Source organism: Gallinula chloropus (assembly GCF_964237585.1).
Source record: "Gallinula chloropus genome assembly, chromosome: 22".
Taxonomy (NCBI): Eukaryota; Metazoa; Chordata; class Aves; order Gruiformes; family Rallidae; genus Gallinula; species Gallinula chloropus.
The window spans coordinates 3,358,718-3,386,008 of record NC_140107.1 but is presented as its reverse complement, the minus strand read 5'-3'; the positions used below and the strand labels follow the sequence as shown (position 1 = coordinate 3,386,008).

Below are 27,291 nucleotides of genomic sequence, written 5' to 3'. Positions count from 1 at the left end.
TGCAGGCAGTGCTCTGGATAGGACCTTCAAAAGATGGCAGTTCTTAATCTTGCCAGTTCAGTTTCTTAAATTGAAACTTCCTGAAGTTCTCAACTCTCAGATTTTGGAATGCTCTTTCTGGAAGAAAGTCTGAACTAAGTAACAAACCAAACCACTTACTTCGATTATGAGAGATGACTAATCATGGTGCCTACAGGGTGCTCGGATGCAACACAGCAAACCATCACCCTGACCCTACACAAAGGTGATGAGTTACAATTGAAACTACCAATCTGGCTTTAATTTTAACTGACTGTTTCATTGAAAACCCTGTTTTATTGCTACATGTGGTGGCACTTGCCTTGCAAAGAAAGCCATCTTAGGTTGTGGAACTTGTGGGGCTTCGTGCCTTTGGCAAGAGTGAAGGGCATTGTTAACCCCTTGTCCAGTCCTGTGCAGAAGAACCTCTGCAGTTACCATTTTCATTGGTTCAATGAAAGTGGCAAGCTGAAGCCACACAATGGAATCAGTAGGACAGCAGTTCTTAGTTCTGCCCCTTTGTTTCTCACCAAGCAGTGCAAGAATCTTGTTAATTAGTAATAACAGAGGTTTTATTTGTTACTTGTGACTCTCAGGATCACTTCAAGGTGCCAGAAATGCAAGTGACAACTTCATAGACAGGGTATATACAGAGTAATAACTGTATATATACACACATGCACGTACATGTACACATGTATATAGGTATGTTATTGCCTATAGACACAGACAGAAGTAGTTCACCAGCCTCAACTTCAGGAGCTCAGCAGTTTAACTTCCAAGCCTGACTGAGCCATTCCAGTCACTCACAGTTCCTGGAAAGGGATGACTACCCATAGTCTGCTCTTCTGAAACAACTTCTTACTCTCATCCTTCCCAACACACGTTCACTTATATTCACCCTTTTTGTTCTTAGGTAAGCCCTATTCCTCCACCTACCCCATCCTCCTCTGAACTTCAAATTACATTTAAGCCTTGTTTATTTTATTACAGTTAATTCCCTCTTCCACCTTCTGTGTTTTCAATCATTGCCACCTCTTGTTCACCAGCTGTCCCTCTTTGACCTCTTCATCTTATTTCCATCTCTTTTCTCCACTTCCCATTAGACCTGATAACTTTCTACTTGAGGAAGACCATAGATAATACAAAGATATAAGACAATCCTCACCTCCTGAAAACACAGATGGAACCAAAAGTGTTTTCAATGTCTTAGATTTCAACAAGACTATAAAGAGTGCCAACTACACAGCACCTGTGACCAAGCATGCAAAGAAACATTACATACAAATCCTCATATTGCCAATTACTGAGGTGTCAAGGTTCTGGCAGTGTTACACCACTGACTTGATGCTTTTTCACACTGTTTGCTGCAGGTCCAGTTTAGTCAACAATTCTTGGCACTGCTTTGATGCTCAGTTTCCTCCTTTTCCCACAGGTTTAATTCACTGATTGCCAGAATCTGATTCAATTCATCAAGATGTGTTCTAAGCTTTTCTAATCTAACTGAAGATACTGTTACAAGGGTACACCTATCCAAATATTTATCTTTAAAAATAAATATTTGAAAAGGAAAGCTTTTCAAACAGTTTACATGTGTAACAAGAACACTCCAAACAAGTCTGCCCCTCAGGAACCGCAGACATCAGAGCTGCATTTATTTTATAGGTGAAGCTTCCCCCAGTTTCACAGACTTACTCAAAATGTTCAAGTTTCACATTAAAAACACCAAACCCATATAACTAAAAAGAACAGCATGCCTGATAAAATAACAGATGTGTGAGATCAAGAGGCAACAGAGACAAGAGCTGTATGACTGCCGTTTACACTGCAATGTGTTAACAGAACCCTTACTGTGCCTCTTGCTGTGAGTGAAAGACTAACTGCTGAAACAGGTTTAGGGTTCTGGGCCAGTAACTCTGGAGGTGTTTTTGTTTGGTTTGTGTTGGGGTTTTTTAACCCTTTCCTGTAAGAGAAAGATTAGAAGACAACTAACCACACTAGTAGTGTATTTAAGTCAGACAAGACAGCTTTTCAATTACATTTTGCTTACAAGGAGAACTGAAGTTTAAAGCTTTACTTTGAGCTTTCAAACACACCTGGAATTCAAGCAGGTAAAACATACTTATCTACACCAGGAGTTATAACAAACGTTCTTCCCTGCTGAGGTCTACAGTAGATCATTCCTCTTTTGGAACTCTGCAGCAACAGTTTCACCCTTCAGCTTCAGTTTTTAGCATTGCAGAAACAAATTCTAAAAGGTTTGATAAATACACATGCAAAAGGGACCGTGGATTACTAACCTCCTTAATGGAGTCTTCATTAGGCAGCATAGAACACACACACGTGATGTAAGCTTGTCGAAAAGATGAAACATTTGCTATTTCTGGAGAATCTGCACACAATTTTGACAAGAAAGTTGCTTGTGGGATGCAGTTTGACTTCATCAAGTGTTTTATTCTCATTTGCAGAAAGGAAGGCCCCTCTCGGGTAATCAATTTATTGGCTAGGGAAAGAAAAAAGCCTTTGAGAACACACCAATTTACAGCTGACAACTGCAATTGTCTCACTACATTCACACTTCATTTCATTACAAACTTGTGGGAGTATGGCCAGCATCCTTAGGAAACTCTCAGCAGGATAAAAAGTGACAGGAATATTTTCTTCCAAACAAATTCAGGCCAAGTGTGGAGAGAGAGAATCACAGAATCTCAGACTGGTCTGGGTTGGAAGGGATCCCAAGGGTCACAGAGCTCCAACCCCCTGTCACAGGCAGGGCCACCAACCTCCAGGCCTGGAACTACACAAGGTTGCCCAGGGCCCCATCCAACCTGGCCTTGAATGCTGGGCTATGGGAAACAGCCACCACCCCCAACCAAAAGAGCCCCCATTAAGGCAATAAAGATTTATATCCCAGCAGGGGCTAAAGGACACTAATGAGACAACACATTATTTTGAACAAAATACCAGTAGTTTAGCAGAGATTCAAAAATCTTCAACTTTTAAGTGTTCTGTGGAATGTGAAGGTACATTTCAAACAAGGCATTTTTCAACTGGAGACTTTTCTACCCAAGTTGTTACAAACCCCACGTAAAGATGCAATTGAGGGCAGAAGCGTTATCTGTGCAGGAGTTTGGAAGAATTGTGGTTAAGAAATGTTGAACCAAACACATCCAAACCATTATGAGACTTGATGAACTAATCCAACAAGAACTTATTTTAGAAGTACTTAGCAAAATTTACTTATTCTGATAAAAGACCCTCACAAATTTAGTTTGACTCTTTTCCCAGGTACTTAGGATAAAATGTCTTGTTGGAAGGGACCCATAAGGATCATCAAGCCCAACTCCCTGCTTCTCACACAACACTAAGCTATATGAGCCTCTCAATATAGATTTTCTCCCTGTCCAACTGAGAAGGGCAGTGACAGAGCAGCTTTGGTGGGCGTCTGGCCTCCAGCCAGGTCTAAACTACCACATTGACAGAGTCTGCAGTAAGATCTTCAGTTGCTAGGAAACAAGACTCCTCTCTTTCTCTGTTGTGGATAGTGGTTTTTCTTGATAAAATTTTAAGAGACTGCTACCACAAGAAGATACTCAACATGGGAGCAAAGCTACCTACCCCTGTGGCATACCCATGGACACAGCAGTGATGGCTTTTAGTGCCTGCCAGCACTCCAAGCAGTTCTGTAGCTCCTGCTTCTACAGCTCCTGGCTCACAGAATAGTAAATGGTTTTTTTTCAGTTTGACAAGAAGAGAAGAATCAATCACTAGGAAAAAGTTAGATATTAAATTTACCTGCCCTAAGAGTGATTTAGATTCCTCTTGTTTCTTAATACTCAGCTGGACCTGCACTCAGCAACTGCTTAGATGAAGCTTTTACTGACATGTCAGTGCCAGCTAGTCAAGACATGGAAGTGTTTCAGAGCACCTGCAGTCTGCCAGACACATTCAATGGTTTAGGTGAACAGCCACAGTTTTATCATTAAGCAAAGACAAGAGAAACTTGCTAATGATATACAGGAGGTGGACTCACTGCTGCAGTCCTTGTGAGTGGGCAGGTGGAAGGGCTGTGCCCCTGGGCTGGCTCCTCCACACCTAAGTGGGTGTGTACTGAGCTCTGCAGAGGAGGCAAATGATGAACTGAGCTCCTGTGTCAGGCAGATGGGAGTGATGAAGGTAGGAGCAACAGTCAAATACCTGACTTCTGATTTATTTCTCTGTTGTGGTTTTGTGTGGCGGGGTTTGGGGTGAGGGTAGAGGGGGGGGATGCTGTAGTGGCAGCTTCTGGAAGAAGCAGCTTGAAGCTTCCCCTTAGCACTTTGTTTTCCTCTGAACTGTGTCTATTCTTTTTCCAGCAGCCTGCCTGCAACAACCTCCCTTTCCCAGCTGTCTATTCCTCAGAAGAGTTGTCCTTCCCCTCAGAGAACCTAATTTTGCACTCAATTCTAAATCTGCTGTTTCCACACATGCCCATGAACAGATTTGCTGGTTTCTTCTCTTCTTAGACCTCCTGCTATTGTCCATTCTTGTCCTATACTCTTGAAGTAAGAGCATTAATAATAACTTCATTAGGCAGAGAAGAATGCCAGAGGTCAAGATTGCAGAACAGCATTTATGATCATTTTGGGATGCTTCCATCATTTGGTCATCTAAAAAGGCATAAGCAGCAGTGATCTTTTGCAGCCCTTTCCTCAAGCAAATACTCATGGCCAAACCAACCATCATCAGCCAGCTGACAGTATGAACCAGCAACAACCACTGGAGACACACAACAGTTTAATTTCTTAGCAGCCACCAAAGCAGCAGGCAGAATCTAAGCTGCCAGGAAACTCTTGGTGGAGCCAGTTTGCTGAGCCATGTTTAGAGTTGATGTCAGATCCTTTGCAAGGTTGGGTTTTCTTTCTTTTCTTTTGTCAAATGAAGAACTCTAATCAAGAGAGACAAGAACATGCCACATCTTCAAGATCTTCGATTCAAGTAAGCTTCTGATGATCATTAATATGAACCAGTTCACAAAGTGAAGCTCCAGCTGGGCACACTGAGCTACTGTCACATCTGACTTACCAGCGACCCAAACCAGCAGAAGCTGAGGATACTTCTCAGACACACACCAGAAAAAGCACAAATACAAACTATTCAAAGAAAGTAAGTTTTAGATGACTGAAATAGCATCCATTTCCTACACTACTGCAGAAGATACTCTGGGAAACTCTGGCTGTACTGAAGGATAAGATGGCAGTTTGTCCAAAACAACTGAAAAAATATTGTGCTAGAGCTCTTTCTGCAACCCTGACTCAACATGCCTACCAGCAGAACTGCCACCCCTGCTGTGACCTGTCAGAAGTGCACTTTGATTCCTGCTATTGCTATAAAATAGAGCCTGGCAGTCAGAAGAGAACACCACACAGATGAAAGTGACAAGCTAAAGGCAGACAAACCTGGTAATTAATCTGTGATTTGCATGTCTGATTACAGCTATATGCATTTACTTGATATGATTCTGAAGGTAAAAAAGGATTAAATTAATCCTGCAGTCATCTAGAGATAGTTGTTTAATCCCAGCTCCAACTATGTCCTACAGAGAATAACAGGATGTCAGGGTTTGGAAGGGACCTCAAACAAAGCCAAAAGAGTCCAGCTACCTAGATGTCTGCAAACCAAGTGTTACAGCAGCATCTGCCTTCCTGGCAGAGGGGAAAGAAGGGACCAAACAAAGCAATGTAACTAAAAATAAACAAGAAGATTCCACCACTCATTACACACAGTACGATACAGCTTCCTGCATCAGGTGGTATTTCAGCAACAACTTCTGGAGTCAATGAACTACCCTTGTCTGATGATGTCAAGAAGATAAACCCATTACATTGCAGTACAGCTTAGGAGTCAAAAGATTTCCAACACCATAGTTTGTTGGCACAGAGAGCAAGATTTCTTTAGGTTTTCATCTTGCCTTGCACCACTGTGTAGAGATCTGGCACACACACATCTTGTTTTCTGAGAAAAAAATAAGTTTTACATATGCCCTCACTCTACTTCTCTTTTCCTGTAACATTTTCGTTTTATGACTCACAGTGACTCATAATATGTGTTACTTTGATTTCTTTGAAATATTCTTGAAGACCTGGCAAAAATAACAGGAAATAGAATCCTATGCCCTACACTGATTTTCCTAGGCTTAGATTGTCTACTACAACCCTCTGCATACCTTCACTACATGTCCAACATGCTCTTAGTGTCCAAGGAAGCTAACAAGAACAAAATCAACCAAATAAACCCCCATCCAACCTCTGTAATGTAAAGGCACAGAATTATTTAACTACAGAGGCCTAACTTTATATCTGTAGCTATTAAGTATTCCCATTTCCCCTTCAATGTTTTCCCATTTCCATAACTAATAATGTTATTATTTTGATCTGTCACTTCCACAGTACTTGCTGCAGACCAGAACAGCAGGCACAGGAGAGCACTCTCCCATGGACACTTTCAAAGAGCTTGTAATGCTCATAGAAAGATCTTTTAGATATATCTAAGTTGCGTGTTAACAGGCCACAAAGATGGCTATTTTTGGTTTGTGTGGCAAGATTGGGGGTGGGGGACAGGGGTAGCTTCTGTGAGAAGCTGCTAAGGTTTCCCCAAGGGGGACTGTGCTCAAGCAGTCTGATCCTGAAGGGCTGTACCCCATGAAAAGGACTCACAGTGGGGCAGCTGGGGAAGAGCTGAAGCCCCGTGGGGAAGGACTCAGGTTGCAGAAGTTCATGGAGGACTGTCTGCCATGGGTGGGACCCCATGGTGCAGCAGGGAAGAGTGTGAGGAATCCTCCCCTGAGGAGAAAGGAGTGGCAGGGACTGACCCCAGTGCCCATCTCCATCCCCCGGTTCCACTTGAGGGAAAGAGAGAGAGAAACAGGGAATAAAGTTGAGCCAGAGAAGAAAGGAAAGGCGGGGGGGGGCTTAAGATTTGGTTGTATTTCTCACTGTTCAAGTATTGTTGTTTTGAATGGTAATAAATTAATTTATTTGCTAAGTTGAGGCTGTTCTGCCCATGATGGGAATTGGTGAGTGACCTCTCCCTGTCTCAGCTCGACCCATGAGCCTTTTGTTATATTGTCTCTCTCCTATCCAGGTAAGCAGGGCAGTGATAGAGTGGCTTTGGTGGGCATCTGGCCTCCAGGCAGTGTCAAGCCACCAGAATGATACTTTACTCAGTGTATCTGTCCTTTGATACCCTGAAAGCAAGCAAAAAAAAAGAACCTAACAAGGTTTCCAAGACTGCCACAAAAGCAGGACACTCTGTAAGAAGCACAGAACTGCCTTTTATTTTAATTGTCTAACTCTCTACCTTGTGATCTACTGGAGAACCCTTCCTTTGACATACTGGTCTAACAAGGGATTCCCAAGTCCCATCTGAATTGTTGAAGCATGCCTGTGAACTACTCCAGACTATGAGAACGCACTGGAGCAGTTAAACAGAGAGCTCTAATTAATGCCCTCTTGCCTCTGCTTGGATCACAGGGAAAACACCAGTGAGGGCAACTCTTCTGGCATATACTCAGATCTACCTAAACAGAAAACTAAGAAATCAGTAATTTCAAGTGACTCAGAAATGGGAACCTACCCTCAGCCCGATCTATCATGGTCAGAGATGTGTCAGTCAGGCAGGCAGCAGAAAATTCAACCTAAATAAAAAGCCAAAGGACTGAACAAACTATTACTGTCCTACTCCTGCTGAAGTCAAAAGGCAGAGTGAACCATGTCAAAGCTAGCTAACCATCAGCCCTCACTGGGATACCACTGCATGCAGATGAAAGCCTCCAAGGCAGGACTTCAGGATGGAATGCAATCCTTGCCAAGACATGTTGGAAATGGGATTAAATGCTGTTTGGAGTTGAAATGTTTCTTCCATACTACTGAACATCTGAAGTGAAGGCCAGCAAAGACTGCAGCCCACCCTTGGCTGCTTTTTTTAATGCTTTCTATCCCATAGAAGTAACATATCCTCTTGGATAACCTTAATGTGTGTCTCCTGTATTTATTACAAAGTACTAACAGCACAGCTCAGGCAACCCAAAGAAAGGAAGAATACTGCTATGGAAGAAATCTTGACTTAAAATCCCTTTTTATGAACCTTTAAGTTTTAAAAAAGTATTTTAATCTCTTCTTTTCCTCTGTATTATTTTTATCTTTAGATTACCACTGAGGGAAACTGCAGTCTCCTGTGCTGGGAGAACTTGATGGTATCACTAAGAGACATGAAAACATTTCACTGAGTAAAAGAGAGTTCAAGAGATGACATTAAACAAATATAAGTGGAACTAAACCCACCTTTTCCTCACCTCTCAATATTTTCTCATTCAAGGTCTTATTTCCATAGTCTAAACATAATGAACTTCCCAGCCCCAAGTTTATTGAAAGGAAACCTCCACACTCCTGTCACCCCTCCACATGCACCTTTTATACCTTTGAAAGGTGTGGAGGTACACAATTCACCCCTGTGAAGCATAGGGGGAAATATTTAAAAGCACAGAATTATGAAGAACAAACCACTTGGGGAGCACAATTTCTGTATTTTAATGATGGAAAAAGAATTAATTGTTTTTAAAAATGGAGTTTCAAAATATTAGAACTGATGCTTAGTATAGTCCAAGCAGAGATGCTTTAACAAGAGCATTTTAGTCAGAGTGCCAGTTAGACAGATTAATTATAAATATTGATTACCAACATACAAATACTACTGCACAATGCAATTTAAAATAAAACTCTTCTGGCTTCAAACTCGTGGTTCCTTAGCAAAACTCCACCAAATTATTTCTTAATAACCACCTATCAACTTTAAAATCACATTCTTACCTTCCTCGGTTTCTACTGGTTGCTGGGACAGAATTTTAAGAAGAACTGGATTTTTCCACACACCTTCCCTTGTAATATCCACCAATACTTGGAGGTTGTTATTTCCAAATTCCAGTAAAGCATCATGGGAATCCTAAAAAAAAAAGGTATTAAAAGTCTTTCCTAAAAATTAAACCAATGTCATTTTACATTATCTATCCCAACGTTTTACTGTCTTCTAATAATTTTGTACCATTCTTCTAAGTCATTATTATTTTGACATGCATGCATTGGGATTTTAATAGTGTAATGTCCTTTCACTTCTCTAAACCTCCAGCAAAACTTCCCAATTTCAAAGTACTGAAAGTTACTGACTTCACTCAAAAAGCCTATTCTGGAGTTGGAACTCTTCTGCAATGTTTGTTTCTCCATGTACACACAAAGTTACAGGAATTCCTGTATAAAAGACTAAGGATGATTTCATATCAAAGCATTTAGTGCCATTAAGAAAACAGAATGAAGACCAAATAGTTTTCAAAACTAGCAATAAAACGGCAGGAGTGTAAAAGTTTACATTTATGTTATCAGTGGTGAGGTGAGATGGAAAAGTCCCTTCTCAGAGAGTTATTACCATCACTCACTAACCTGAGGAAAGCGAGTTGGGGAAGCTACACAAGAGGCTGTGCAATAGGAGAAGCTGAGAAAGGACCCTCACCTACCAAAAGGGTGAGGCTGGGGTCATAAGAAGGTTTCCTGGTAGGCAGAGATGCAAGAAATCTCAGGGAACTTGAGTGAAAGCAGAACATACACACAGCAGAGGCTACTGTATAACACCACAGCCCAACCCAGACTGGATCAGTAACCATTTCTTTCATTAACATGCAAGCATCCTTCTATTGGACCCAGACACACCATTTCCTTATCCACAATGTACTCTCACATCCAGGGATTTCCAACCCTGAGCGTTTTAATGCTGTGAAGACTGATCCAGAGACCCTCTATACCAAACAGGCCTCCAGCTGAAGTTCATCCACCAAATCTGGATACACAACACAAAACCCAGGAGTGATCAAAGCCCTACCACTTCTAAGTGCAATTTCCTTTCTAATACTGCAGCAAACTGCACTCAAAGCAGGAACACTGGGTGGTGTTCTGCAACACTGGTGGTGAGTAACTAGAGGAGATCTTCTTGTCACATGAAGCACAGGTAAGTCAGGAGTACAGCATGTTTTGTTATGTTTTGATCTAAGATGAGACAGTACAAAACATATTCCTGATTCCAGAAACTTGCCCATGGTGCTCCATAGCCAGGCTCATCTTCCTACACTAGTCATTAAAGTGCTATCCCAACTAGCTTATCAATAAACAGGGTGCCAGCTACAGCTAGGGTTTTAGTAGGCAAGATGGGAAAGGCAGAAGGAGAACAAAGCAAGCTAACCACTGCCATTGTTAGAGTCCTATCTAAGCATTTGTCACCTGCAGCTGCTAATCAGACTTCACATCTCCCAAGGTTTGGTGCTGACAGGGACTTGGACCTGGGATATTACAGAGAAGCTGCCAAGGCTTGTCCTCAGGCTACAACAACTTGCTGTCTACATGCCTGGACACCAAACACACTGTGCATCCAAAGGAAATACAAGGCTTTGGGGGCCAAGCTGAAGGACATCAGCATCCATCTGGTTTTCTTCACTTCACTGAGGAAAATATAAGACTGACAGCAAAAGGAAAGCCAAGGCAAGTGGAAGACCAGCTCAACAGGACAAAGCATCAAGTAACAGAGGGCACTGAAGTGGCTAAGGTATCAATAACCTTGCCTCAAGTTTTGCTGTTAAGGTCTGTACTCCAACCTTCCTGAGCCCTGTGACTAGTGCCAGAGCTGGGGGCAAGGAAGGGGCATGACACAGTACAACAGATGTTAAAACCATCACGCTGGCATCCACAGAGCCAAGTGCGTCAATGGAGATCACAGGTGCCACTGCAAGACCAGTACTACCTCGGAAAGGTCATGGCCACTGGGGAAGGTTCTCAGTGACCTGAAGAAACCACCATGCCCATTTTCAAGACCAAGGGGAAGGAGACTGGGGCACTACAGGCCAGTCAGCATGACCTGTCCCCAGAAGGTCCATGGGGCAAATACTCCTGGAGACCACATCCAGGCACCTCAAGTACAAAAACAGATTTGGGAGAGCCAGAACTTGACAAATACTACTCACATTCTCCCAACCTGACTACTGTCTGTGATAACAGGCTGTAGAAGGCATTACCAAGGCTTCTGACAGGCTCCCAGACTATCTTCAAAACCAAATTGTTAAAATATGAGTGGACAATAATGCAGGTGGAAAAATCAGGTCAACCACCAGGCTCCAAGGGCTTGTGACAGACTGTACAGAAAACAACTGGCAGCTTGTCTCCTAGTGGCACTTCTCAGAGGTCAACACTGAGCTGATACTTTCAGCATCTTTATTAACTGTCTGAATACTGGGACAAAGAACATTTTGTGCCAGTCCACAGCTCCTGAAGAACTTGGAGGACAGAATGCCATTCAGAAAGGTGTTCAACAGGCAACAGGACTCTGCTGACAAGGGCCTGCTGGAGTTCAACACAGGCAAATGCAAACAGCCAGTGGAAGCAACGTGGGAGGACTACAGGGACACTGCCCACCTTTGTAGTAGGGAGAAAGGAGAAAGTTTGTGTGGCCAGTTAAAGCTGAGGCTGCCAACACTGTGGCACAGTAAAAAGGGGTTTTTCAAATACATTAACAACAAGAGGACGACCAGAGAGAACATTGGTCTGTTACTCAATGAGAATGGTCACCTCACTAACAGGGACACAGACAAAGCAGAGACGTTTAATGCTGCCTTTGGCTCTGTCTTCAACACAGTTGATGGGCTCTGGCACCTACTGGCCTCAAGTTGGAGGTCTGTGACCTCAGTAATGATACATTCCTAGTGAACCCCAAAACTGTTGGCAATTTGCTGCTCCACCTGCATCCAAATAAGTCCAGAGTATCCACTGTGCATTCCCCTCCCACACATTAACATTACAGCTTTAATCTGTATCAGTCCCAGCAGAAAACAGGTCAAAGACTAAGTTCAAAAAGCCATCAGCATTTAACAACCTATGACTTTGAATTTTACCTGGAAAATGAAGTTCATTTTTAACTCAGTGAGGGTATTATATATTCTTTTGTAAAGCACTTCAACAAAGCATTATTGCTTCAATACAAGGCTACACCCCAGACATTCCCAGATCTTACTGCTGAAAAACAGTTTAACAAATATGAGAATCAGCTCTTCAATTCCCCAGTGCTTCAATGTACTTAAATGTACTGCAGGACCTCAAGAGACATGACTTCAGGAAGTCAGAGAGGTCTCAGCACATATTACATATAGAGGTGTCGCTCAAATACCTGTTCCAGCCACTAAGGTATTCATCAGTTGTGGTTTTGCATGGCAAGGTTCTGGTGGAAGGAGGAGGGGCTGCAGGGGTGGCTTCTTGAAGAAGGTGGTAGAAAATTCCCTCAGGTCTAACAGAGCCAACACCAGCTGGCTCAAGGACAGACCCACCAGTGACCAAGGCTGAGCCCACAAGGGACAGTTTGGGGGAACATATTTAAGAGGGAAAAAAACCCCTGCAAGTGGCTGCTTTTTGCCACCAGAGGTGGGAGTGAGAAGATGTGAGAAACTCTCCAGACACCAAGGTCAGTGAAGAAGTGGGGAGGAGGAACTCCAGGCTCCAGGAGAGACTTCCCTGCAACCCCCAGAGAAGACCATGGTGGAGCAGGCTGTCCCCTGCAGCCCATGGATGATGATGGGGAGCAAAGTTTCCACCTGCAGCCTGTGGAGGATGCCAAGTTGGAGCAGGTGGAGACACATGAAGGACACTGTGACCCCACGCTGGAGAAACCTCCTGGCAGGACCTGCAGCGTGTGGAGAAAGAGGCCCACAGGGAAGCAGGTTTGCTGGGGGGACTTGTGTCCCCATGGGGAACCAGGCAGGAGCAGTCTGGGCCTGAAGGTCAGCACCCCATGGAAGGGACCCACGCTGGGGCAGCTGTGGAAGAGCTGAAGCCCCGTGGGAAAGGACTCAGGTTGGAGAAGTTCATGGAATGTCTCCCATGGGTGGGACCCCATGCTGGAGCAGGGGAAGAGTGTGAGGAATCCTCTCCTCCCAAGGAGGAAAATACTCATGAGGAACTGACTGCAACTGCCATTCTCCCCACTGCCCCATGCAGCCTGGGGGAGGGGGAGGGAAAGGAGAAAAATCATGAATAAAGTTGAGTGCATGAAGAAGGGAGGGGTGGGGGAAGGTGTTTTAAGATCTGGTTTTACTTCTGTTCTCAGTGTGTGTGTGTAATAAGTTAGATGGGGTTTTCTATTCCATGTTGAGTCTGTTTTGCTTGACACACCAACTGCTGAATGATCTCTCCCTGTCCTTAGCTTGACTCCTAAGCCACTTCTCCCCTGTCCACATGAAAAGGGGAATGACAGAGTGACTTTGGTGGGCATCTGGTCTCCAGCCAGGGTCAAACCACTACATCAGTGAAGATGACTGAACTACAAACAGGATTTTCAGCTCTGCACAGTTCTTAAATGCCAAGAAAGAGAAACACCAAGTCCTGGTGCCAACTCTCTCTACTGACAGGACACCCTTATACCATCCTGGCACTTGCCAACCAACCACACCAAAGCCCACACAAGCAGATTTGCAATGGCACATTATACTAGCAGAGAAACATTGCCTCTTGGTGTTATTTATCCCAAGACCCTGTACTACTGAGTTGCATGTTCTGAAGTGCCAGAAGCCACTGCCTCAGAGAAACACAGAACAGATCACTTCTGTGCTGGCAGAAGGCAGAGCTGACAAGAACAATAATTATCATGCAAGTTGGACAAGTGTGAGGTACTACTACTGAGTACAGCAGATGATGACATTCTGCAATCCAGACATCCAAAATAAACATTTCCCCAACAGCTCTTCCCTAACTCAAGGGCTTCAGGATGCAGTACAGAGCCCAGTTCAGTTATGAAGTTTATTAACATTTCAGCACTTTTATATTGGGAGCTAAAAGAAGAACATTAGAAGGTGAGAAAAAAGGGGCCTTATAAAAGGCAACAGATTTGCTGTGTCTGCACTGTGTTTGAGATTTGGGGTATCAATACTGAAATAACCAAGTATCAATTTACAAATTCACCAATATAAGTAGCATAAGTAAGTAACTATTCACAATAGAGTCAACTTCTATTGGAGATGCTTAGCTGACAGTTTTAGCTGGGCCTACTGAGGAATACAAAGCTAACATCAAAGTAAATATTTATCAAAATCTACTATGAATACTTTAAAAGTCTTTGAAGAAATCCAATGCAAAAGTTCTGTATACAGATCTCATTAAATTAGGACACCACCATAAACAGGACCTGAAGAGCGGGACACATCATTTTAGATGAAGTCAGGAAAGAATAACATAGTAAAAGCCTATGGATAAAATGCAGGAGAAAATAGAATCCTTGGAACAGTTTACTGAGCATACTGGGGTTTTCAGTCCTTGCAATATAAAGCAATCAGCAACTACTACAGAGTCACAAGAGTTTTCATTTACTCCTCACCTTCAATATACAACTTTTCTAAAGAAAGCATTCTGGCTCTTTGTAAGGCTTGAAGGGTACTCTGTTCTGCTATCCATATTCAATTCCAACAACAACACATCTCTATTCCCACTAAAACCATCTTTTAATACACTGTTTTATCTTTCTCAACTGGTCAGATTACACCCATCCCCAAAGTCCCACCCCAGTGAGTTCCTCCTGCAGATTAACTGAGCACACCTTTATCAAGGGCCCTGTTGTCATTGTGCCCCAATCCTTTCACTCCTATTTTACAGGGTTCCCCCACCCCTGGGTGCATCCTTTTGCCTGCTGCCACTGTATAAAATTCCTGCTGAGACTCCTGCCACACAATCTCACCCTGTGCTTTCATTTTGCACCAGTTGCCTCACATCTTGCTTAGAGATAGGGAAACCTGGACTCATGGGGGACTGCAGGGCATAACTATTTAGGATGAAAGAACAGGTTCATACACCAAAGCAAGCTTCTGGTAGCATTTTGTTTAAGCTGGGTATCAGCAATGCTCCATTTTCAGCTTTGGAACAGTCCCTGCACCTTGCTGCTTTGAAATGCAGCCCTGGCCCCTTTTACTCCAGGGATGAAAAAAGTTTCCCTCTGACTACCTGTGCAGATTGTTAAAGAGCAGCAGTTACTGCAGGCAGCTCTGAAAGAAACACCTCTGTCCTACACTTTCTACAGCCACTAGTTATTCCTCAGAAGCCACACTGGCACCTTTTCACAGGAAACAAGTAAGCACATTCTCATCTGTCAATGTGGGGCCTGTGCTAACAGGTAATTCCAAGGTGCTTCACTGCCTGGAGCCTCGCACATTAACACTGGCACAGGCTTTACACCTACAAGTGATCCTTGCCTAAGGGCCTATACTGCCCCCTCCACGACTCCATACTCCCCTACAAACTCTCTTCTCTTACAAGTAAGAGTGGGTTCCTCTCTCTGTTGAGAGTGCTACTTCAAAATCCCACTGGAAGCGCCTGTTGGTACAAGTCCACAAGGCTTCAGAGTCCTGCTGTGTCCAACGAGCTTTGCCCAAATCTTTTACTATCAGAACTACAGGGGCCATTAGACAAGTATGGAGCCAGTTTCCAAAAGTCAGTACAGAAGTGAACTATATTACTACGTCTGGCAGCACCAAGTTGGGCAGGAGTGCTGACCTGCTTGAGGCCAGGAAGGGTCTGCAGAGGGAGCTGGACAGGCCAGAGAGATGGGCCAAGGCCAACTGAAGGCTCAGTGCCAGGTCCTGAACTTGGGTCACAACATCCCCAAGCGATGCTACAGGCCTGGAGAAGAGTGACTGGAAAGCTGCCCAGCAGAGAAGGACCTGGGGGTGTTGGGTGACTGCAGGCTGAGTATGAGCCAGCAGTGTGCCCAGGTGGCCAAGAAGGCCAACAGCATCCTGGCTTGTGTCAGAAACAGTGTGGCCAGTAGGACCAGGGCAGGGATTGTGCCCCTGGACTGGGCACTGGTGAGGCCTCACCTCGAGTGCTGTGTTTGGGCCCCCTCACTACAAGGACAAGGTGCTAGAGTGTGTCCAGAAAACGGTGATAAAGTTGGTCAAGGATCTGTAAGAACGAGTCTCAGGAGTGGCTGAGGGAACTGGGGTTGTTTAGGCTGGAGGAGGCTGTGGAGAGACCTGATCACTCTCTACAACTACCCAGAAGGAGGGTGTAGAGAGATGCTGTTGGTCTCTTCTCTCACATAAGTGACAGGACAAGAGGAAATGGCCTCAGGTTTTATGGTGGACTTGACAGTGCTAAGTTAATGGTTGGATTTGCTGATCTTAAATGTCTTTTCCAATCTAAATGATTCTATAATTTTATCTTGAATACGCCTTTAGTTCTAAAAGTTGATGTGAAAGATCTGGGCTTGTGTCATTTTCTAGCCCCAGAATTTAGTAAGTTAATTCCAACATAGTCTGGAGGAGGTGATCCTTGAGTACTACCCATCTGTCCTTGGGCCCCTCTACCCTCCAGGGCTTTGGTCCATGGTCCTCTACCAAGCAGATCCTGCAGAGGCCCAGAGTCTGCTCTCCTGAAGTCCAGGGTAGTGATTTTTCTGTGTGCCCTGCTGCTGCCCTCAGGATCTTGAGCTCCAGCATTCCATGGTCACTGCAGCCAAGGCTGCCCTTGAGCCTCACAGCCCCTACCAGCCCCTCCTTGTTGGGGAGAACAGGGTCCAGCATAGCACCTCTCTCTCTCCTCATTGGCTCCTTTATCACTAGGAGAAGGATTTTATCAACAATGCATTTCCCTGACCGCTGGTGAAACAAAAATTGAAGTTCTTTCAGAACCTCCACATCTGCATCTTCAGAACTATTACTGCAGCAAGACCAGCCAACCCTCAGGGACTGAGGAAATCCCCAGTCATAAGGTTATATGGTTTTGTGGACAGCTGTAAAGTCTCATTTCACTTCCTCCCATCTACTTCCTACCAAAGTCTTCATTTCAGTAACTTGTAGATGATATTAGCTTCCAACTTCAGTCACAATTAAAGCTATAACAGGCAACAGCAGCAACAGATTAGTCCCTGGTCCTGGAAGGGTCTATTAGTGTAAACACAGCAAGACTACTGCTCCTGTCTTGAAGCTCCCTTAGGAGCAGAAGTCCTTGCAGACAACTAGGTACTACCTACAGATGAAAACCCTGAAAAAACCTCTTCCTCCCACACAGTCTACAGCAGCCATCTTCATGTGAAAGTAGGAAGAGTATTACGAGCTTGTTTCAGCACCATCTCATAAGAAACACTTCCAGGAACCACTCAGGCTGAAGACCTGTACCCTATTTTCATCCCTCTCAAATCAGATTTAGACTCTAACTTGCCACTCAGATCTCCACAAGAGCTTTTTTAGTCACCCTCAAAGTAATACTTCAAAGCTGTTATACTCCACCCCAGTCTGTCACACAAACCATTAGACATCTAAATTTGCTTCAGTTGCTGCATGTTGTGGTTTTGTGTGGTGGGGTTCTGGTGTAGAGGGTGACAGGGGGTGGGACAGGACATGACTGCAGGGGTGGCTTCTGCAAGAAGCAGCCAGCTTTCCCTAGGCTCAACAAAGAAAATACAAGCTGGGCTCCAGGCTGAACCCGTTGCTGATCAAAGCTGAGCCCATCAACCATGGTCACAGCACCTCTGGGAATCACACTTCAGAGAAAAAAACCCACAAGCAGTCACTTTTTGCCACCAGAAAAAGGAGTGAGAAGGTAGGACACTCTGCAGACATCAAGGTCAGTGAAGAAGGGGGTGAGGAGGCACACCAAGTGCCAGAGACTCCCCAGCAGCCCAAGAGCAGTGAAGCAGGCTGTCACCTTGCAGCCCATGGATGATGATGGGGACCATGTATCCCCTCTACAGCCTGCAGAGGACCCCACGCTGGAGCAGGTGGAGACACATGAAGGACACTGTGACCCCAGGTCCAACAGAGTCAGAGTAACACCAGTTGGCTTAAGGACAGACCCGCTGCTGACCAAGGCCAAGCCCCTCAGTGACAGTGGTAGCGCCTCTGGGGGAACAAGAGGTGACACTGTGACCCCATGGGAAGCCCGTGCTGGAGCAAGCTCCTGGCAGGACCTGCAGCCCGTGGAGAGAGCGATCCCCATCAGAGCAGGTTTGCTGGGGGCACTTGTGACTCTGTGGGGGGACCAGGCTGGAGCAGTCTGGGCTTGAAGGTCAGCACCCCATGGAAGGGACCCACTCTGGGGCAGCTGGGGAAGAGCTGAAGCCCTGTGGGGAAGGACTCAGGTTGGAGAAGTTGGTGGAGGACTATCTGCTGTGGGTGGAACTCCATGGTGCAGCAGGGGAAGGGGGTGAGGAATTTCCTGCCACCCCACTAAGAAGAAAAACAATTTGTGAGGAACTGACCCAAACCCCCATTTTCCTCTCCCCATGTCCCCCTGGGGGGAAGAAGGGAGAGAAATCATGAATAAAGTCTGTGAAGAAAGGAGGGGGAGGTGTTGAAGATCTTCTCATTACCTGACTCTTGGGGAGGTGTCTGTGGTGTCTGTAATACATTAGATGGGTTTTTAATTCCATTTTGAGTCTGTTCTGCCCGTGACTCTGACTGTGGAATGATCTCTCCCTGTCCTTATCTCCACTCCTGACGCTCTCAATAGGTATTTTCTCACCTGACCAGCTGAGAAGGGCAGTGACAGAGCAGCTTTGGTGGGCTTCTGGCCTCCAGCCAGGCTCAAAGCACCACACTGCAGATGTCATTGATCATCTAGTTATAAATCTACTCTTGGGCTTAAGGCTGCCAATACTGTTGCTGCAGTTAATCTTTTGCTGCTCAGAAACTCTTGCTGTCTGAAACAGCAATACAGGACAGGTGGAATTCACAGGAAGGGTAGAAGCAGAGGAGCACAATGGCAGCCTTTTTAAATACACATAAATTGGAAAGAAGAAATTTAAAACACTTACCTGTATTGACTGATGGAATCCTAACCACACCTCATGTGGCAATTCACTTTCAGGTATTGAAAGCAGTAGCTCAAAACAACTCCTGGAAAAGTAAAAAGGAAGTAAGGAAGCTACCCTAACACATTCTGTCGTTATGTTAAATAACATTTGTGGCATATCTTACTGAGCTTTCAGAAAAGAAGTGACAGCAACACTGAAACACCTTTGCACAAATCAGTTAAAGGCCAGAAACAGCCCCTGAATCAGGCATGGGTCATGGTACATAAAGAGTGATCCATTCTGGTACAACCCATGCTCATCTGTTTAGTGTGGCTCAGGAACATTGCAGTACAGAATTTCTGTTGCTCTCTCTCTCACAAAGGAATCCTAGCATCACCTGAATAAAACTGATTCAATGCTACCATGTTCTCTCTGCCTAGAGAGAGAATGAGAGCCAACTTTACCTAACCTCAAGTCTCAGTACTGACACAGATAGGAAAATAAACCTAAGAACAGCTGGGCAGGCAACACCACATATATCAGCATAAAAAAGGACCCACAAAACAGATTCCTAGAAACACCTTATGAGGCTTTGATAGCATGGGGGGAGTGGGGAGCAAGGGAGAGGCACTCAGATAGAATGTGCTAATTGCAACAAGCTCAAGAGCTTACCAAACAAAAACACCTCCCCACACACATCTTATGCATCTCAAAGATGTCCAGATTAAAATCAGAGTTTAAAATATCAGATAAGATTCCCAGTTAGTTAATTCAGTATTTGTGTAGCTCCATTATTTACACAAAACAGGTAGAGACCATCCCCTTATTTCTTCATTAAACCAAGTTCCTGCTTAAAAATAGGACACTATATCCTATTTCCCCTGTGTTGACAATTCATGTCAGCAAGAGCCAGGCCCATCACAGGCCACATGAACCTCAGCTGTGTATCATGTTTTCCAAATGACAATTCAAGAACATGGGACAGGATCAGAAAGCTTTAACAGTTCTGAAACACCCTGCAAATCTGAGACCTATATATTCCATACACAGGTTCAGACTGCAGAAACAGAAGGGGAGGAAAGCAAGACCTACATGCTATTCCCTTCTTTAGCCCATCAGCTCAATGCTATCCCTTTGTAGAAACAAAAAGGAAACAACTGTATGTATTTAGCACAAGCATCTCATTTCAGGGAAAAGCTCTGAAGAACAAGAATCCCTGCTTTCTAGGAGACAAAACAAAGGCATGAGTACCAGCCCTGGCCCCTCTTTGAGAACAGTATCTAGCCTTGTACAGAACATAGGGATTAAACACCAACTGCTGCACACAACAATTGGACCTAATCAAGCTAAATTTAATCTCAACTATGACACTCTCTAGGGTTTCACAGGATTTACACACAGCAAAAAAGGTTCTCACAAATCATGACAAAAGAAAACTGGTCTAAGGTTCCACATATAATAAATGCACTGAATAACTGCTGCAAGCTGCTCCTACACTGTTAGATGGTTCCAACTCGTGCTATTTTTTCTTCAAAACCTCTCCAATATTACAGAGAATGACAGGATAACACATTCAGTCTTACAACAGACAGAAGAGCTGAGTTTAAGGGAAAAGGAAGAGAAAGATATGACCATGAAGCAAACATGAGTTTCAAAACTGCATTAGTACCCAGAAAGAATTACTTTCCTTATTTCCCTTTGTCCTGACTTTTGATACAGTGAACAGTTACCTGCAAAATGCTACACCTAACCAGTTTTTAACCAGATTCACCCATCACACACATAAACAAGATCAAATGAACAAATCCTGGCCATCTTTTTCACTTTCAAGAAGTCTGCCTTTGCTGCCAAATCCTGTTCCTTAAACAGAGGCTCAGACCTGCAAAACTCACAGAATGATAAAGGTTGGAAGGGCCAACTGGAGCTTATATAGTCCAACCCCTCTGATAAAGCAACATCACCTAGAGCAAGATGCACAGCACTGCATCCAGGCAGGTTTTGAAGGAGGCTCCCCAACCTCTCTGGGCAGTCTGCCCCAGAGAGTGAAGAAGCTTTTCCTCATGAGATGGACCTTCCTGTGTTCCAGATTGTGCCCACTGCCCCTTGTCCTGTCACTGGGCCCCACTGAAAAGGGTCTATCCCATTCTCTAGACACTCACTCTTCAGATATTTATAAGCATTGACCAGATCCCCACTTAAAAGTCTTCTCCTTGATAAACAGATCCAGCTCTCTCAGCTTTTCCTCATGCAAGAGGCCCTCCAGGCCCCTCATCATCTTCATACCCTCCAGTAGTTCCCTGTTTTGAAGTGGGGAGCACAGCACTGGACACAATACTTCAGCTGTGGCTTCAGCAGGGCAGAGTAGAGGGGGAGGAGAACCTCCCTCAGCCACCCTCTTCTTAATACATCCCAGGTCCCATTGGCCTTCTTGGCCATGAAGTCACTGCTGGTCATGGAGAGCTTGTTCTCAACCAGGACACAGAGGTCTTTCTCTGCAGCACTGCTTCCCCGCAGGTTAGCCCCTAACCTGTGCTTGGGATTAATCTTCTAGGTGCAGGACCCTACACTTGCCCTTGCTGAATTTCATTAGGTTATTCTTCCTCCACACGGTCACTGTCACCTGCCAGAACGAGCTGCTCTATCACCTTTCCAGGGATGGAGCTGAGGGTGACAGGCCTGCAGTTTCCTGGGTTGTCCTTCTTGTCCTTTCTGAAGACTGAAGTGACATTGGCTTTCTTCCAGCCCTCAGGCACCTTGCCTGTTCTCCATGACCTTTCAGAGATGGAGAGTGGCTTAGCAATAGCATCTGCCAGCTCCCTGAGCACTTGTGGGTGCATCAGGGAACATGGATTTGTGAATGTCAAGGCAATCACCTTATTCAGCAGAAAGCCTACACTCTCCCCAGTCTTCCTTTTGCTGCTGACATACTTGAAAAAGCCCTCCTCCTTGTCCTTGACATCCCTTGCCAGATGCATTTCTAGCCTTCCTTGTTCCATCCCTACATTCTCTGACTATATCCCTGTAGTCCTCAGAAGTGACCAGTCCCTTTTTCCACATTCTGTAAACTTCTTCCATCCCTTTTGAGTTTTTCCAGCAGCTCCTTGCTCGTCCATGCAGGTCTCCTGCCTCCTCTGCTTGCTTCCCCACTCTTTGGATTGCACCAATCCTGAGATAAGAGGAAGTGGTGTTTGAATGTTGACCATCTGTCTTGGACCCCCTACCTTCTAGAGCCCTAACTGATGGGATTCTCCCAAGCTGGTCTTTGAAGAGGCTCAAGTTAGCTCTCCTCAACTCCAGCATTGCAATCCAATCTATCATCCTGCTCCTTCCAGGCAGGATCCTCAGCTCTACCATCACATTCCCAACCAAGCCTCATTTGCTGTTAGTACAAGGTCCAGCAGCACCCCTCTCCTCAAGGGCTCCTCCACCACTTGTGTCAGAAAGCTATCATCAGTGTTCTGCAGGAACCTCCTGGACTGTGTGTGCCTGGCAGTGTCACCTTTCCAGCAAGCATCAGGGTAGTCAGTCCCCCATCACAAGCAGGGCCTGTAATCATGAGGGTTTAACACTTCTATTAGGGAGGCACAAAATGTGACAGCCTTTATCACTGTCATTCAGTAATTGTTCACATCTCTAGCACCAGAATCTCAATCATTATTATGCCAATGAAAAGTGGGCAGCAGAGTTGCCACATATCCCAACTGTGGTAGATCTTGCTACTACAAAAATACCTGGATTTACTCAAGCTTGGCAATACAAGGTAATTCTCCATTCCAGATGTCTAGATCCAGATAACTGCTATTATACTATCAAAACCAACCTTACAAAGTCTGACAGCAGCTGAACTCTCTTTTAACATCAGCAAAAAAGCAGCCAACCAAAAAAAGTAACAAGGTGTAAATCCTATTTTCAGGCATGCCCTACACAGACTTCATTAAACAAAACACTTGCAGACCTCTCAGTCAGTGTGATTTTGAAGCATACCTCATTTTCAACTTAAAAGTAATCAGTTCTACCTACTTTCACTCTGAATTCCTGGAAATACATCTTCTAGAATATTACTCTTTCACATATATTATATTGGTTACATAAAGCATCAGGTTTAAACAAAACCTACAAAGCAAGGTTTTACAAAATAAATTTTCTTTACTTGACCCTTAAGATGCTACTTGAGAAATGAGAAACTCTGAAATTATATTTTTCAAAGCATTTGTGTACAGAGTGAGATGAAGTCTATGATCTCTGGGAAGATTAAAGTCTTATTATAAGTCTGTTGTAGTAACACAGGACTGGACTGAACCAAGAACCTGTTTGGTGATCTACCACCTACACATTGAAGAATTTTTTCCTAATATCCAACCTAAATGTCCCCTTTTCTAGTTTAAAACCATTTCCTCTGTCCTATTGCTACATGTCCCTGTGAACAGTTCTTCCCCAGTTTTCTCACAAGCACTGGAAGGCTGCTACAAGCTCTCCCTGGAGCCTTCACTTCTCCAAGCTGAACAAGCCCAACTCTCTCAGCTTATCTTCACAGTAGAGGTGCTCCAGCCCTTGGATCATTTTTGTGGCCTCCTCTGGACACACTCCAACAGGTCCATGTCCTTTCTGTGTTCAAGGCTCCAGAGCTGGACACAGTATCCAGGTGAGGTCTCACCAGAGCAGAGGGGCAGAATCCCCTCTTAATCTGCTGGCCACACATCTTTAGATGCAGCCCAGGATGGGCTTCTGGGCTGTACATGCACATTGGTGACTCACGTCCTGCTTCTCACCTACAAGTACTCCCAAGTCCTTTTCCTCAGGGCTGCTTTCAAGCACATCATCCTCTAACCTGTATGATGGATAACAGGAGTTGTTCCAACCACGGTGCAGGACCCTGCACTTGGCTGTTGAACCTCAGGAGATTCCCCTGGGCCCACTTCTCCAGCCTGTCCAGGTCCCTCTGCCATCCCTCCAGCATGTTAGCCTCACCACTCAGCTTGATGTCATCAGCCAACGTGCTGAAGGTGCCCTCAATTCCACTGTCAAGATCATTAATAAAGATATTAAATAGTACTGGTCCCAGTACAGACCCTCGAGGACTCAGTTTCAGTTTCTTTACTTTGGAAGGAGTAAATCTAGGCAAAAAGCAACATATTATTTGCACAGAGTTACTGGATAATCACTTTTGCCTCATCCTCTATTATTTTAAGACAGAAATTTTAAAAGCTTTTGGAACTGTGTTCATATTTAGACAGCAGTATTATACAACAGAAGAGCTGCAGGAATAGTTCACGTGTTGCCAGGAATTATCCTGCATTTGTTAAGAGTTGAGCTGGCTCTTAATGACAGAAAGCAGAGCAGTAACTGCAGTGAACTTGTGCCTCCTCTCAGAGGTGTTACAGAAAGCACACTCTTCCTGGAAGCAACATGTGTACAATCAGCAAGAAGTCTGAGCTCAGTTTTGCTACAGACTATAGGACATTGAGATCTCCTTTATGGCTGAAAAGGCAGATAAACACTCTCCAAGATGCAGGAATGCTAAACTCCCTCTCAAGCCAGTGCCAGCACAGCAAACAGCCTAAAGTAGAAAGCAGTCAAAGACTAGCTACTGGCAAACACAATGTGAACTAGGAACAATTCTTTCTACCTTAACTTTACTAATCTTATGACCATATAAACCATTTCCAGATGGAAGTCAAATGTTCATACTGATGGCAACATGAATGGCACACACAGACTTGCCTCTCCCAGCATCTCCAGGGAAAAAGCACTCACAGAAGCTTTTGGGAGAACGCTCAGCTTCAAGGCCTTCCTAAGATTCATGTGGATAGCTAGCTAATCAAATCTCAGTGAAAAATACCTTTGATTAACTCTATTAATTCTTCTGTAGAGGCAATATCTTTGGTACAGTAACCTGGAGGGGTGAGGGGAATGTGTTGTGCTTTGTGGCTGTGGAAACAAGTAGAAAAACTTTGGTCAAGTTTTACTTGACCAAAGCAGGTATGTCTCTTAACTGCAATGGCCAAGAACAACACTCCCATTCCCCCACAATCATCTGTAGCTAAAAGGTTTGGCAAGAACAACCATTCCCAGCTCTCCTATTTTCTACAATTAGCCAGCAGGTCACACACTGCATCAGCATCATGTTTCTTATAGGAAACAGCCTCTAATTCATGTCAAGCTTCACTGTAACCACACAACTGGCCTGGTCAGGTGGCAGGCAAACCCATAATACACTGAGTTTTGCTGTTACTGGCTCACCCTGCTGAGAAGGATGTCAGGAAGTTCCTTCCCCTTCTCCAGGAGGAACGTTGGAAGGGAAGGAAGATGTCAACAGTAAGTAGAGCACTTTTGCTTTAAAACAGGAAGATTGCTCCTTTCATTTCTCCTCAGGGTTCAAGTTTGAAAATACAAACCATGTACAACAGCTCTGGGGAACCCAACTGTCTCTCTCTCAAAAAAAACCCAAAACAAAAACACCAAAACAAAACCCAACCAAAGTCACAAGGGAACACTGTGCTTTCAGCTCCCTCACCAGAGTCCTTCTCCCTTATGAAAGTTAAACTTTTATTCTCAATTCCCAGCTCCAATTTCTCTCTCTCTCCTTTGGTAACCCTTAAAAAAGAAAAATGTGTGACAGTTCAGTTAGGTATGCCATTTACCTCACCCTATCTGTGACCTCATTCATTGTCTCTCTCATTCTTTAGATGCCTCTCAAATGTACTCATAACAACAAGAGATATTCTAGCCAATCAACCTTTCTGCTGTCCTCCACCACAAAGTTTTCTGAATATACAAGCAACATCAAAGCAACTCCTCACACAAAGACAGAACAAGCCACTTCAACAGATGCAGAATATCCTGATTTTTCCCAACAAGAAAAAAACAATTTTGACAGAGAATGTGGATTCCCACCCCAAAGGATAGAACAGTGGCAGAACAGACAGAAAATACTCCAGGCATGGACTACTTGTATAACCTGCACACAAAGACGGTGAAAGAAACTTTTTAAGCAACCTGAGTAGAAAACAGAATGCAGAAGCTAATTAATGAAGATGCAAATACTATATCCATAAAGGGACAGTCTACAAAAGCAATTAAGATATTAAAAAAAGTACTATGTACTAGTAAAGTGATTTTGCAGTTTCTATCTCCAATTTTGATATTAAGAAAACACCTGTTTTGGGTTTGTTTTTTTTTATCATTCTGAGTTCACATATTTTTCATAACTTATAAAACAAGTCAAGGCATCATATGGAGATATTTGTTTCTCAGCTGTTGATTTATATTGCAAGCTAGTACATTACAAAAAAATCATTTGACCGAGGACTTCACTGCAAAATCCTTCTCAAAAAGAACACCTGACTTCAGGCCACAAAGCAAGTAAGCTACTGATAACAAAGAAAACAGGCTCCACTGAAAAACTGTCACAGAATTGCTTTTATTCTATAATGAGCTTTGTATTCAAGGTTCTAGATCTTCACTCTCCCCACTCAAATGAAACCCTAGCAGCAAGGAATGACCAGGGGCATCAAGTCAAGCCATGCTTCTTGGGCTGAGAGTAGTAGCTGATTACACTCTACCCTTTGTGAAAGCCCTCAGGCTACTCTCTTCAATTACAAATAGCTGCTCTACACTTAAAACAGACTTTGAAGAACTACAAGTTACTCTATCTTAGCTGAGGGAGTGTAAAATAATTTTCTCCTTTGTTTGAAGTATTGCTGTGCTTCAAGTCATGTCTACAGACACTTGTTGTCCTGGTTTTGGTCAGGATGGAGTTCACTTCTGCTGTAGCAGCGGATGGGATGCTGTGTTTGGGAGTTACAATGAAAGCAGTGCTGATAACACCCTGATGTTGTTAATTGCTGTCAGACAGTCAAGGACTTTCTCAGCTCTTCATGAGAAAGGAGGGGCGAAGCCAGGACAGCTGACCTAACTGCCCAAAGAGAGTATTCCATGCCAATCACGTCCTGCCCAGGATATCGGGGGGCTGATGGGAGGAGGAGCAGGGGCGGCTCCGGGACGCGCGGTTCTTGGGGGACGGTCGGGTTCTGGGACGGCTCTGGGTGGCACGGCCTGAGCTGTGGGTTCCAACTGCATTGGGTACCAACAGTTTCATATATTTTTGCTCTAAAGTCCTGTCAGCATGGTTATATTGTATCTTTCTTTTATCTTAGTAAACTATCCTTATCCCAACCCACAGGTCTCTTAGTTTCTTGGTTTTGGGGTTATTTGCCCCTTCCTTTTCCCTTCCCTTGCCTCTCACCCCCCTCTTCCCTCTTCCCCTGCTCTTTTCCTTTAAGGAGCAAGCAGCTGCCTGGATCTCGGCTCTCAGCCGGGGTGAAACCACGACACTTGTTGAAGAGCTCAGGCTGAATTACTTGACTGTTTTGCCATCCTACAGCAAAAGCCAACACACACAACCTAAGATTGCCACAAATACAAGACAGGTCCTCC

The 27,291-nt window shown here is 44.3% G+C and overlaps 1 protein-coding gene across 1 annotated transcript in view; it reads right to left on the bottom strand.

Annotated features, from left to right (window-relative positions):
* Positions 1-27,291, bottom strand: part of RLF (RLF zinc finger) — a 45,880-nt gene that overhangs the window by 12,521 nt on the left and 6,068 nt on the right. Inside the window, exons 3-5 of the mRNA XM_084274166.1 lie at positions 18,877-18,958; positions 8,865-8,997; positions 2,319-2,521 (exon numbers count right to left, since the gene is read on the bottom strand). Of these exons, the coding sequence (XP_084130292.1) occupies positions 2,319-2,521; positions 8,865-8,997; positions 18,877-18,958 (418 nt within the window). The remainder of the gene's footprint in view (positions 1-2,318; positions 2,522-8,864; positions 8,998-18,876; positions 18,959-27,291) is intronic.